This window comes from Eretmochelys imbricata, chromosome 6 (assembly GCF_965152235.1).
Source record: "Eretmochelys imbricata isolate rEreImb1 chromosome 6, rEreImb1.hap1, whole genome shotgun sequence".
In the NCBI taxonomy this organism is placed as follows: domain Eukaryota; kingdom Metazoa; phylum Chordata; order Testudines; family Cheloniidae; genus Eretmochelys; species Eretmochelys imbricata.
The window spans coordinates 104,191,487-104,205,935 of record NC_135577.1 but is presented as its reverse complement, the minus strand read 5'-3'; the positions used below and the strand labels follow the sequence as shown (position 1 = coordinate 104,205,935).

General features: G+C 43.2%; 1 protein-coding gene across 3 annotated transcripts in view; it reads right to left on the bottom strand.

The window, feature by feature from the left end:
- Nucleotides 1-14,449, bottom strand: part of UNC79 (unc-79 subunit of NALCN channel complex) — a 145,383-nt gene that overhangs the window by 26,242 nt on the left and 104,692 nt on the right. For all 3 annotated transcript variants that reach the window (XM_077820409.1, XM_077820410.1, XM_077820411.1), the window contains 2 exons: nucleotides 13,895-14,005; nucleotides 5,094-5,198 (listed from right to left, as the gene is read on the bottom strand). In XM_077820409.1, the coding sequence (XP_077676535.1) occupies nucleotides 5,094-5,198; nucleotides 13,895-14,005 (216 nt within the window). The remainder of the gene's footprint in view (nucleotides 1-5,093; nucleotides 5,199-13,894; nucleotides 14,006-14,449) is intronic.

Below are 14,449 nucleotides of genomic sequence, written 5' to 3'. Positions count from 1 at the left end.
TACCAGCACTCCCAGCTATCTTCGAGACAGGACTGACTTCTTGAGGAAACTACAATCCATCGGTGATCTTCCTGAAAACACCATCCTAGCCACTATGGATATAGAAGCCCTCTACACCAACATTCCACAGAAAGATGGACTACAAGCCACCAGGAACAGTATCCCCGATTATGTCATGGCAAACCTGGTGGCTGAACTTTGTGACTTTGTCCTTACCCATAACTATTTCACATTTGGAGACAATGTATACCTTCAAATCAGCAGCACTGCTATGGGTACCCGCATGGCCCCACAGTATGCCAACATTTTTATGGCTGCCTTAGAACAACGCTTCCTCAGCTCTCGTCCCCTAATGCCCCTACTCTACTTTCACTACAGTGATGACATCTTCATCATCTGGACCCATGGAAAAAAAGCCCTTGAGGAATTCCACCATGATTTCAACAATTTCCATCCCACCATCAACCTCAGCCTGGACCAGTCCACACAAGAGATCCACTTCCTGGACACTACAGTGCTAATAAGCGATAGTCACATAAACACCACCCTATACCGGAAACCTACTGACCGCTATATTTACCTACATGCCTCCAGCTTTCATCCAAACCACACCACACGATCCATTGTCTACAGCCAAGCTCTACGATACAACCGCATTTGCTCCAACCCCTCAGACAGAGACAAATACCTACAAGATCTCTATCAAGCGTTCTTACAACTACAACACCCACCTGCTGAAGTGAAGAAATAGATTGACAGAGCCAGAAGAGTACCCAGAAGTTACCTACCACAGAACCTCTCCAACTCATCATCAAGGATCTACAACCTATCCTGAAAAATGACCCATCCATCACTCTCACAGATCTTGGGAGACAGGCCAGTTCTTGCTTACAGACAGCCCCCCAACCTGAAGCAAATACTCACCAGCAACTGCACACCAAACAAAAGCACTAACCCAGGAACCTATCCTTGCAACAAAGCCCGTTGCCAACTGTGTTCACATATCTTTTCAGGTGACACCATCATAGGGCCTAATCACATCAGCCACATTATCACAGGCTCGTTCACCTGCGCATCTACCAATGGGATATATGCCATCATGTGCCAGCAATGCCCCTCTGCCATGTACATTGGCCAAACTGGATAGTCTCTACATAAAAGACTAAATGGACACAAATCAGACGTCAAGAATTATAACATTCAAAAACCAGTCAGAGAACACTTCAGTCTCTTTGGTCACTTGATTACAGATCTAAAAGTGGAAATTCTTCAACAAAAAATAACAAAAAACAGACTCCAACGAGAGACTGCTGAATTGGAATTAATTTGCAAACTGGATACAATTAACTTAGGCTTGAATAAAGACTGGGAGTGGATGTGTCATTACACAAAGTAAAACTATTTCCCCTTGTTTATTTTCCCCCCTACTGTTCTTGTCAACTGCTGGAAATGGCCCACCTTGATTATCACTACAAAAGGTTCCCCCCACCACTCTCCTGCTGGCAATAGCTCACCTTTCCTGATCACTCTTGTTACAATCTGTATGGTAACACCCATTGTTTCATGTTCTCTGTGTAAGTAAAATCTCCCCACTATATTTTCCACTGTATACATCCAATGAAGTGAGCTGTAGCTCTTGAAAGCTTATGCCCTAATAAATTTGTTAGTCTCTAAGGTGCCACAAGTACTCCTTTTCTTTTTGCAGGGAGAGAGAGTCTCCTGCAATGGTCCCCAAGGAAGGGACAGTATGTCAGGGAGGAGGGGAACATTTTCAAATGTTCTGGAAACTTTGTTAATTTAATTAAAAAAATCAGACCCCAAGAAGTGCTGCGATTGAGCAAGACTGTGTATTGTTTAAGGAGCCCTGAAGGGGAAAACAGGAGCAGGGTGTTGCAGAGGCACCCCTGGCCACAAGGTGGTGCTCCAGTGGATGACACCATGTGACAGGGGAGTTAAAAGTGCCCCACACTAGGGGTGCCCTGCCCTGAGTGCAAGGGGAGCTGGCAGAGCTGCACAAGCCAAAGGGAGTTTTGCAGTGCGGGTTGGTGGTGTCTATCCCTATGCAGCACACAGCAGCTGGACAGCAGAACTAGGCAGAACACCCTTTACAAAGTGCTGTAGGGAATCATTCAAACTAAGCTCTACTTGTCAATTAAACCAGCATGGTGTGTATTTAGCATACTCCCAGAAAGCACAAGCAAACACATTATAGCTGTCCCTTGCAGGGGCTGTTCGGAAGAAGAGACTCCCTGTACCTCTTCCAACCTACTCAGAACACCTGTGACCCAGCCAGGCATAATTAGGCCCAAAGTGTTATCACCTTCCTAGTAAAGTGTGAAAAAATTATTCTCATCACATTTAGTATATATGTCATCAGTAACGCTGATGGCAGTGAGTAATCTGGAATTAATGTGGGTGTCAAATATACATTCCAGTAATTCCTTTGTTATTCAGCCCACGCTTGATCTATCATTAAAATAAAGTGTTCCTAGCCCCCACGTTATCTCGATCATCTGGAGTGAATCCCAATGTACTCTATGCATCACACGCAGAGAGGTGTATATACACATTAACAGGTGGGGGGGGGGTTTGCAGGAACCTTTGTGCAAATAAAACTGTCCTTGTGTTCATTTCATGCTACCTCTGCCACGGGTTTGATTAACATGATACAATTGATATGAATTTTCTACAGGCTTCTCTGTGGTAACGTGGGGAAATGAGACATCTCATTTCAAGGATATTGAAACAAATCTAAAATAATTATTAATATATGTGACGTTACTAGCTGATTATTTTCAAGGGTGTTTCTGTGAATTTAGTGTATGGGGAAAGTGCTGGGTTACCAGCAACTGTAGCTCTGTATTTACAAGTAGATGAGAGGGAGTTTTGTTTAGCAGCTGGAGCATGGGATTGAGTCAGTAGCTCTGGGTCCTATTCCCAGCCCTTAGAAAGCACTCAGACTCTACCTGGATCAGGCACTTGGATAGGTGGTTACACCTTACACAAGATAGGTTGACCAGTTCCTAGCGGACAAGTCATTACATCATTAAACCACCAAAACTGTCATTAATTGGCACCCTTTCCAGCAGTCTCAACAGAGGAACTCAAGCTTGAATCGGCTTGGAGATGAAAGTATCTTGTCACAGGTCAAGGTAGCCCCAGGACTGAAGTGAATAGACACAGCAATGTGGAAAAGCTGGAACTGCTTAGCCTGTGATGCAGTGGCAGTCAGGCTATGTCTACACTAGCACTTTAATCGGTAAAACTTTTGTCAGTCAGAAGTATGAAAAAACACCCTCCTGACCAACAGAAGTTTCACCGACAGACAGTGGGGGAGCGTCTCCTGAAGACACAGCCACCGCTGCTCACTGGGCATGGTTTAATTATGCCGATGGGAGAGCTCTCTCTCATCAGCACAGAGCGGCTACCCGGGAGATCTTACAGCAGGACAGCTGCAGCGGAGCCTCACAAGAGCAGGCCCTAAGCACTGCACAGCCATCAGGTGGTAACTTTGTTCACTACCACCCCGGGCTGGATTTGGACCAGTGTTTTGAAGAACACTAACAATTCTCTGACCCATCCAGTCTCCTCCTTTTTAATTTCTTTGGGTTTTTGGATGACACTACCTGAAGTCCCTGCTTAAAAAAAAACACATTTCTGATTTTTAGTTAAAGTGAATAAAATCACTTTTCCTCACACACACAAAAAAATCGGTTTTTTCAATACTGATGTTATAATAGTTGTTTTCAGAGTTTTTCTAATGACTCTGCAATTTAAGCTGTCGGTTTTACTGTTCTGTCAATAAGCAACTGCTTAGTTTCTACAACTAATGTACCAGTGAGACTCAGGAGAGGTAATATATGCGCTGTGCGGCACTGGCCAGATAAAAGGGGGAAGACACTGTGATGAGCGGGACATTGTGAATGACCCAAGGAGGGCATCTACAGAGCACAACATCCTGCTTTTGGCCATTTGTGTCATTTTAATGCTGACTCCGTCATTTTAAAACTATCTAATGCAAACATTGGCCAGCTCATTGTACAGCAGAGGACAGCTACTGCCAGCTGGTTGTGTTCAAAACTGCTGGTCCTCAGGAGGGGGTCTGTGCTGGATGGCATGTTTTTTCAGTTTGGTTCCACAGGAGTCCTTAAAATTCATCTGCCGTTAAAGTGGGATCCAAACTAGGACACTGGATCTTTCTCACGCCCTTGAACCTGAAAGAAGTCTGGATCCAGGTTTGCATTTCACAACGCAGGCTCATCTCTAATTTAGTCACATAGGTAGCTAGGATAGATGAAGAGTTCTTTGATTAAAGTTGGGGTTTTCAAAGGAGTCTCTGGGAGTTAGGCACCCAACCCCAATGGACTTCCAATAATATTTGAGTGCCTAACTCCCTTAGAAAATCCCAGCCTAAATCCTGTCTTGAGCCAGCAGAATAGCAAGGGAGGAGGAGAAATGTTTCCTAGGCTTGGTCTACACTACGAAGTTAGAAGAATGCTTTCAACTAGGGGACAGAGTAGCAGCCGTGTTAGTCTGTATTCGCAAAAAGAAAAGGAGTACTTGTGGCACCTTAGTCTCTAAGGTGCCACAAGTACTCCTTTTCTTCTTTCAACTAGGGGAGGATCCTTAATGGCCTGGACGGACATGCTGTGGAGACAACTTTGAGGCTCCTCTAAGCAGGAACAAATTGAATCTTTGCCCATTAGCATGCCTTGCTAATCACAGTCTATCACCTGGCTAGCTGTGGGGCTATGATATGAACCATGCAGACTGAGACTCCTTTGAGATGGGATGTGCAGGCTAGCGCATTAGCAAAAGTGCTGTGGGTCATCAACATCTTTAACAATCAGGCCACTTATTTAGGTGCATAAATATGAATTTAGGTGTCCAAATTTAGGCATCCATGTTTTCAGATGTCATCCTTAGTTTTGAAGGCCCTGATTCGGACAAGCACATGCTTAACGTCACATACTTAGCTTTTATTTGGAATGGTGAAGGGCTGAATCACTACTTCGGTGCTTTGCTGAATTGAGGTCTGAGCACTCACAATATGTTGATAGCACGAAATAGTTTTAAAGGCTTATCTACTGTACCTGTACCAACAGCAGCAGGTTCGTATCTGGTAAGGGTGACTTTAACTTCAGTGCCTGCAGTAGCTCTAAGATGACGCTGCGGGACAAGTAGAACTTATCCCTTTCCTAAACAGAAGAAAAAATAAAATAAGTGAAGATGTCTAGAAATTCACCTAAAGTGCACTGATACCAAACACTGCACCACAGTGCTCCCCATAGCCTCAATTTGTTTTTCCATTTGTTTTTAATTGAGAAATTTTAAAAAATGAGTCAAGAGAAAAGAAACAGGTGTGTACCTTTGGCCTTCCTTCCCAGAAAGCATTCAAATAATGCACCATTCATTTGTACAATACTATGGGCCTGATCCAAGGCCACAGAAGTCAATGGAAAGACTCCTATTGTCTTCAGTGGATTTTGCATCAGGACCTGTCTAAGTGTTTGTATATTTTATATGTAAAGTATAGATAAATTAAATTATATATCTATACACATATAAAGCTACATGGTTAGATCTACCTTATAAAGTACAAAAGAATATGGAGGTCAGTAGCTAGGTCTGAATCAGAAAAACAAAATTAGCACTAAACTCATGTAGCATAAGTCTTTTATTAAGCCTATCATAAAAGCTCCAAATTTGATCTTGAATTCTTCCGTTGTTTTCCCCACAAAATGAGTGTCTCTGTTAAACCAGCTCGGACATCTATACAGACTTCATCAGCCAAGCAGTACTTTTCCACTTCCACAATAAATCCCTCTTAGTTACAGCTCGTTCAACAAAAAAACATTTTAAAGCATGAGGGAAGATTAGGAGATGGAGATTAGAATCTGTTGGCCAAGAACACAAATTTTGGAGATGGGACAGATGATGAGATTAGCTGAAGATGTTACAAATCTCAATCTGATATTTTCTGACCTTAGGAGATAGGATATGTGGAACCAATCTGTAAATTGTTATTGAAGCTAGCAGCTCAAGGGGTTTTGATCACTACTGTGCAATTTGAATGAGGGAGTCCTTTTCCTAGCTCCGCCACTGAATCCTTGATCCTGCAAACATTTAGGGCTTGTCTACACTACCGATTAAGTCAATGTAATTTATATCATGCAGGGGTGTGAAAAAGCCACCCCCTCGGAACAACGCAAGTTATATCGACCTAAGTGCTGTCCACACCAGCACTTTGTCAGCAGGAGACGCTCTCCCACCGACTTTGCTTCCCCTCATTGAGGTGGACTAATTACGTCGACTTCAGAGCGCTCTCCCATCAGCACACCGCACTTCAGACGTGCTTCAGTGGCACAGCTGCATTGACGCAGTTGTGCCGATATAGCAGGGTAGTGTAGACTAGCCCTTACACAAATGATTAATTTATGTACAAGAGTAACCCCATTGAAGTCCATTGGACTGCTCATGTTAGTAAAATTTAGCATGTGCATCAGTGTTCACTGCGTCAGGGCTTTTTGCTCTTTATGGCATCTGTAAATGGGTATAATTAATACTTGCCTCTACCACACAAAAGTCTTGTGAGGTTTCATTAACCAGCAGCCATGCAAGGTAGTAAGTGCAACTGAGAGGGAGATCGGCTGAATGAGCTGGGGACTGGGAAGAGTCTTGGCTCCGCCCCACAACACTGAAGGCTGCATAGCTCTTCCTCTTCGAACAAGCCTTTCCGTTATAGCAAGAATGATACTCACAACAGTAGAGCTGGTCAGTGGATGACAATTCCATTGCACAGCAACTGTCAAGGTTTCGAAAGCTGTTTTCATTACTTACTGTAACAAATCCAAAACCTTTTGAACATTTTAGTGAACAATGGCATTGTACCGAAATGTACGTTTTTTATTTGGGAAGCGGTGTCAAAACGTCTGAGGTGTTTGTCTGTCCTAGTGGGTAGGACACTAGCCTGGGATACAGGAGACCCAAGTTCAACTCCCTGCTCTACCTGAGTCAAAGGAGAGTTTATCATCCCAGAGCACTCTGATTCAGGAAGCTTCCCACACCAGTGCCTTAACCACCAGGCTACAGAGCACAACAGCCCTTTTCTCTTAACCCCAAAAAAGTAACTTGTTGAAGCCAAAACATTTTGGCTTTGACAAAACAGCATATTTTGATCATATGAAATTTCACTGAAAATGTTCTGACCAGCTCTATGCATTGTTACCTTAGTCTATGCAAAAGTGGCCCCATCCCCAAACCATTACCACTAATGATAATTTAAAGAGAAAAGGAAAGGAAAGAAAAACTGTAGCAAACAAATCAACTATCATCAACAAACGAAAAATACCCCAAGCAGAGTTTTTACCCTGAAAAGGGAGCAGAACAAGAGACTCCATAAACTGGACTAGGAGATTTGCTACTGATTTTATATGCTAGGCATTCAGATACTACAAGTAATGAGCAGCAGCATAAAACCCTACAATAAATAGCCAGACAAAGAGCACTTTGCTAGACACTAAAAATCATGGACTGAATAGAGACACTGGATTTACGGCTTATTACAACAATCTGTAGCCCACTAACCCTCCTTTTTGTCCTATGACTGCAGGGTTATTTACAGGCCACTTCACCTTGAATGGTCCCTCAGAATATGTGCTAACTACTTATGCTAAACTACCTGTTCAATCCGATATTTAGCTGTGACACCCTGAGTACTTTTCCCAGACCTGACGAAGAGCTTTGTGTGGCTCGAAAGCGTCTCTCTTTCACCAACAAAAGTCGGTCCAATAAAAGATATTACCTCACCCATCTTGCTTCTCAGAGCGCTTCAGGCAGCGTATGCTGCTCTGGATATAGACCTGGTACAGTTTACTCCCTCCCCAGAGCAGTGGGGGAACCACAGTTTCTGTGGATCACAATCTCCCTCCCAAACTATTCTAAGGACAATATAACAAAGCACTACTCTTTACTCAGTGCAGATTTTTATCTTGTGCTCTAGTCCTCCATGTTTGTAAAGCACTTTGAGATCTGCGGATGATGTGCAAATGTAACGCCAACAGACCTCGGTCATCGGGATTGAACCTGGGACCTCCGACGCTTAGTGCATGAGCCTCTATTACAGGAGCTAAAAGCCACATGGCTCTTAGCCGAGACTGTAGCAGACTCCTAGATCTTTAGATGGGCTAGGTACCACTAGAACAGGGCTGGCTCCAGGCACCAGCTTTCCAAGCAGGTGCTTGGGGAAGCATTCAAAATGGGGCGGCAGTTCATGTCCCACGGCGGCAACTCGGCGGCAGCTCCGCCGCTCTTCCAAGCGTGGCGGCAACTTGGTGGCAGCTCCAGGGGTATTGCGGCAGCAGCAATTCGGTGGAGACTGCTTGGGGCGGCAAAACTGGTAGAGCCGCCCCTGCACTGGAGGAGGACAGAACAGCTCACCAAGCAGGCATGGGTACACAAACAAGGCCAATAAACTCTGGAGAACTTCCATCATTTGAAGTTATATTTCTGAAATAAACTCCTCTGCTCATACCCATTATTACAAAGAGAGCACAGCAGTGCAAATAAATGTATGCGGACTGATTTACTGATACTCTAGATAAAGAGCTACAGTTCTTAGATATCTGCATTAAAAACTGAATGGGCCTGATTCTGCTCTCATTTACTCCATTGTACATCAGGAGTCACTCCACTGAAGTCCATGGGCCAGATTCCCTTTCTCACTAAGGTCCTTTACACCACTCTGTTGGTATACATTACACAAATAAATGTAATTGACACCCACATAAGCCCCCTTTACACTGCCAGAGTGGTGTGAAGGGGCTGTAGTGTAAAACTGAATAAGGCCCTATGCAGTTACATAAGTGTAAAACTGGTATAAAAGAGATTGGAATGCAGCTTTGTTCAACTTTGTTCTATCAAAGCTCACTCCCTCAACAAAATGCAGTGGGCCTATATAAGGAAAGGCTGCTTAGCAAGCCTTATATAAACCCTACCAGCAGTATGTGTGGACACAGTGACCTTGGAGAGTCATAGGTGTGGAAACTTTGAGGTTTATCTTATCACTAATTCTAATGACCCTCACTCAAAAACAAAAAAAAAGTCCCCAGAATTTATTCAGTTCCTTAATAGAATAGTCCATAACCCACAAAACAAGCCAGGAAAACAAACTTGATTTTTCGGTTACTTCAATGGAGTTATACTAAATTACCAAATTTGAGGATCTGGCACATTATAATTTGCTCATAAAGTTTCAATAGCAAGATGATGTCATGTACAATTCAATGCCACATTTATTTAATATGAGTTCTATAACTGTTCGTAAAAGGCTAAGTTGGGGTTCAAACTTGAGTGGCTGCAAGAGATAAGAAATCCACAAAGCATCCACTTAAGACTTGAAGAGACTGAGAGGGAAATTGAAGATATTGAGATTACAATCCTCAGAGGCAAAGCTATTTGCATGAGAGTACCATTGGCATTGACAAATCAGACCGGTGACGTAGAAAATAAACTCAGATAAGGAAATATGAGACTGATGTGAGTCCCAGGAAACTTAACGACAAGAGAAACTGAGATATTTCTCCCACAGAGGATTATGCAAATGTTGGATAAAAAATGTTGACCAACTCTACAACTTTGACCTCTAAAATGTGTGCTGTGGGGGAATGCATTGCTCCTTGGAAAGGGATAAATACCAGCCCATGGCATAAGAGAGACAAGTTAAGTGAAGTAATATATTTTATTGGACCAACTTCTGTTGGTGGGAAAGACAAGCTCTTCAGCTACAAAAACCTCTTCTTCAGGTCTAGGAAAGGTACTCTGAGCGTCACAGCTAAATAAAAGGTGGAAGAGATTTTTTTAGCATAGGTAGTTAGCACGTGTTCTAAGTGACCATTCAAGGTAGAGTGGCTCACTAACAACGCTGCAGTCATAGGAAAAAAAAGGGCAGAGTTAGTGGGTTACAGATTGTTGTAATAAACCATAAATCCAGTGTCTCTGTTCAGTCCATGATTTTAAGTGTCTAGCAGAGTTATGAATTTAAGCTCCCAGGCTCATCTTTTAAGTGTTGTGCAGGTTTCCTTTGAGAATGAGGACTGATTGGTCAGATACAGAGCAATCATTTCATGAAAAGTGTTCACCCACAGGTGACAGGTTGTTTTTGTCTTTTATCATTTTCCTATGTGAGTTCATTTGAGATAAAAGCTTTTATGCTCAGAGTACCTTTCACAGACCTGAAGAAGAGCTTTGTGTAGTTCGAAAGCTTGTCTATCTCACCAACAGAAGTTGATCCAATAAAAGATATGGCCTCACCCACCTTCTCTCTCTAATATACTAAAACCAACACAGCTACAACACTACTACATACCCCGTAGCATACACATAGATTGAGTGTGCTATTGTTGCTATGGTTGGTTCTAGCAGACAAAACTAAGTTGTGTCATGGACAAGTGAATCTGAGTAGTTCAAGGGTTCACAAATTGTATTCTGTCCAGCATGCAGTCCTGTGTGGTATTCTGTCAGAGAAATCAGTCCTTTAGATACAGGGATTTCCAGGATAAGAAACACAGAGAGCTGAACTGGTAAGTTTCTCCTCATTGCAGTCATAAATTCGCTAATTCTAATGAAAATGTATGGTAAAGATTCAGCAATAACAAGGATAATGTAGTGTGAAGTTCTACTAAATGAAGCATTTTCTGGGTATAAATTCCAGAAAAAACATTTGCTAATGATCCCATTCTGGGTCACCAGTTCGCATTAACAAATTCAAGCAGGAATTTTCACCAAGAGATATAATCCAAGCTTCCTGTTTGTAATGAAATAAGTCAATATATTCTTAGAATATGTGACTGGCAAACATAAGGGAAAAAATGCTAACCAAGATCCAACACCAGAAAGAGAACTTTATTGAAATGAGGTAGCAATAGTGTGTATGTGAGGAGAACTGGATATTTCATACGCTCCAAGATTTGCTCTGGTAGCTCTGGATGAATTCTTTTATCACAGCCGAAACACAAAATGATTCAGGTGTGTTATATTGAGAGTGCCAAGTATTATTTTGGGACAAAGATTTTCAGATTGTTTCTCATTTTAAGACATGGTAGGAATTTATGCTATCTATACATTATAGTATCCGAATTCAGCCTCGTAACACCTCTGTCTGGTAGGGAAGGATCATGGTCTCCATTGTAAAGACTGGAAAAAAGCGAGTGTGATGGGGCGTCCGCCCCATACTGGCCTATAAAGAGTTAAAGAAGCCCTAGGGCGGCTGTGTGAAAGGCAGCCAATAGGAGATGTCCATATAAGAATAGCTTCTGGGAAGGGCAGGTTCAGTTGCTCCCTGGAGCTTGAGGCTCCTGCCTTGCAGGAGGAGAAAAGCTAGCACCTTGGACAGAGCAGTGCTGGGCAGGACCAGGGGAGTGAGAGCCAGCTCCCAGCTGACTGCTGGCATGCTGAGGCCCTGAGATAAGGGCGGAGATGGTGCTGGGGCTGTGGGGAAGTGGCCCAAGGAAGTAGGCTGAGAGGATGAAGGGGATGCAGAGCATGGCTGCCATCTATGGGGTCCCTGGGCCGAGACCCAGAGTAGTGGGCGGGCCCAGGTCCCCCCTTCTCCTCCACTCGCCGCTGAGGAAGTGGCTGGACCATCGGACTGCAATACATTCCCCCGCAGAGGGGGGAGCACAGAGTGTGGCCAGCCAGAGGGCTGTGTAATGAAGGGGATGTCGCGGCTCTGGGAGAGACGTGGGTCCTGAAGCAGACATGACGGCAGCCAGACACCACCAGAAGAGCTAATCCCCATGACAGCCAGCAGGAGGCGCCACAGTGGTAAGTTGCACCCCGTCACAGCGAGGCACAGAGATTTTAAGGGACTTGACTAAGGAAGTCTATGGCAGAGCTGGGAGCCAATTCCACATTACTGACTCTACTCCACATGACCCATCCTTCTGTCCTTTATGCCACTGGAGTAATTATTTCTAACCGCTGGACAGGACCTCCCAGATATAGGATCTCTTCCTTCGTAAAATCTATCTTTTACATGACACATAAAACCAAGGTACTGTCCACTTGCTGTCGCTAGAGATAGCAACTTTTTGCAAGAGTTCACCTGGGTGTCTGACAAATTCCATCTATCTGAAGTTCCCCCATCATTTCAGCTGATAAAATGATTTTCTTAATTTTCTTGTCATTAAACTGTTGCTGTTATTGATGTTACCTTTATTATGGATGCCGCATCCCCTTTTAACAGGTAGCTATATTCTGGTGAAGGGTAATGTGATCCCTGGTGTACGTGTGTAATATTGAATTGGTAAAGCATGTAGTTACTTATGAAAGAAATTATTTCCCTGGTATTAATTATTGTTCTGATAATAATGACTAAGTTGGGAAATTGTCTACTTTAAGGCTGGATAAGGCTTGTGTTTATTGCTTTAACAACTGAGTTGATGGACTTTATGGAACTCTGCTAAAAGTTTTGTCTGTTTTCTACTGTTTGTGTATTGTATATCCTCTTGTCAATAACTGATATAAAAATGCATTTGGCTAATTATTCATTATTATTATTTGTACATATTGTGATAGGGTCGGGCCAGATGGCTACAGGAGAGCGATAGAAGGCAGATATATTAGCCCCAGGTTAAGTAGGTCCCTTTTCCCTGGGTAAGGTAACAGGGAAAGTTCCAGAACAATCAGGAACCTTCTGGAGACAATTAAGACAGACAGGCTGATTAGAACACCTGCAGCCAATCAAGAAGCTGCTAGAATCAATTAAGGCACGCTAATCAGGGCACCTGGGTTTAAAAAGGAGCTCACTTCAGTTTGTGGTGCACGTGTAAGGAGCTGGGAGCAAGAGGCACTAGGAGCTGAGAGTGAGAACATATACTGTTGCAGGACTGAGGAGTACAAGCATTATCAGACACCAGGACGACGGTCCTATGGTGAGGATAAAGAAGGTGTTGGGAGGAGGCCATGGGGAAGTAGCCCAGGGAGTTGTAGCTGTCGCACAGCTGTTCCAGGAGGCACTCTAGACAGCTGCATTCCACAGGGCCCTGGGCTGGAACCCGGAGTAGAGGTGGGCCCGGGTTCCCCCCAAACCTCCCAACTCCTGGTCAGACACAGGAGGAGTTGACCTGGACTGTGGGTTCATGAAAACGGCCAAACTGAGGGCTGTCGTGAAGCTCCAAGGTGAGCAAATCTGCCAATAAGCGCAAGACCCACCAAGGTAGAGGAGGAACTTTGTCACAATATAGAGTGACTTTCATCCAAGTATCTCAAAGAGTTTTCAAAGGTGGGCACCTGTCATCTCCTTTTTACATGTGTAGTAACTGAAACACAGAAAGGTTGAGTGATTCATACAAGGTCAAACAGGTAGAGTTGGGAATGCACCCCAGGTCTCTTGACTCCCAGTCCTCTGTTCTATAAGTCCACACTGCTTCCCTATGAACTTTCCTGTCAAGACATGCTACCAGCCATAGGACATTTGCAAAATATTTTGATTTTTTTGACTGCCAGCGATGTGTGGTTGAACACATATACTCGGGGATGTTTGACAGGATTTACATTTTCTCACACATTTTTAAATCATGCCAAATCCCAGACATGAACTATACCGGAGTGAATTTTCACAGGCATAAAAGGTGTATCTTTGTGATCCTGTCCTCACAACCTCTACAGCAAGTTCCCTTTATTTGTGCCTGTACCAGAAATATGAAAGTCAATATTATTGATAGGCACTGCATCAACCTAACTACTGATTAGTCAAGTTATATTAAAACTGCTGACATGACTGAGACTTAACATTGATTTCAGCTTTTACCTATGCATTTCCCACTTAGGGAACTAATAATTTTTCTTCCCTGTTTTCAGTTGTCCCTAAGGAAAAACATCAGCTCATTATTACCTTAGTGAAGGCTCGGTAGCATAAGCCGCACAGTTCCACCAGGTAGGCCAGAGTGAAGACATCATTCTGAATGACAAAGCTTAGTAATTTTGAAAATGGCTCAAGAAGACTCTGCAGTGAAATATGATTTTAGGGAAATCAATAACTGAATCATTCAGCAAAATAAATAACATTCAAGTTCTGAAAAGCTTTAATGGAACAGAACCTTTATTTTTAACTCTGAGGATGTGTTGCTGTGGTTTACCCCATTTCAGACAAAAGGCTGTTCTGACATATGTCTTCATGTTTACAAAACAAATTAGAAGCAAAGGAATAGAAAACAGAGTTTCACCTTTAATCCAGTGCTTACTTGATACCAGTGCTTACTGGTAGTGCTTACAAAAAATAAACTCCTATTGACTTCAACAGGAGTTGCACTAGTGAGTGGACTGCAGGATCAGACTCTGGGGAAGTTTATCATTACAGTTGTTTTAGAAAAACATCAAACCTTTCGGAAGCTATACATTCGCGCACACACTTTCATGTGACCTAGATTCTGAAGCTTCTGGCATTCAT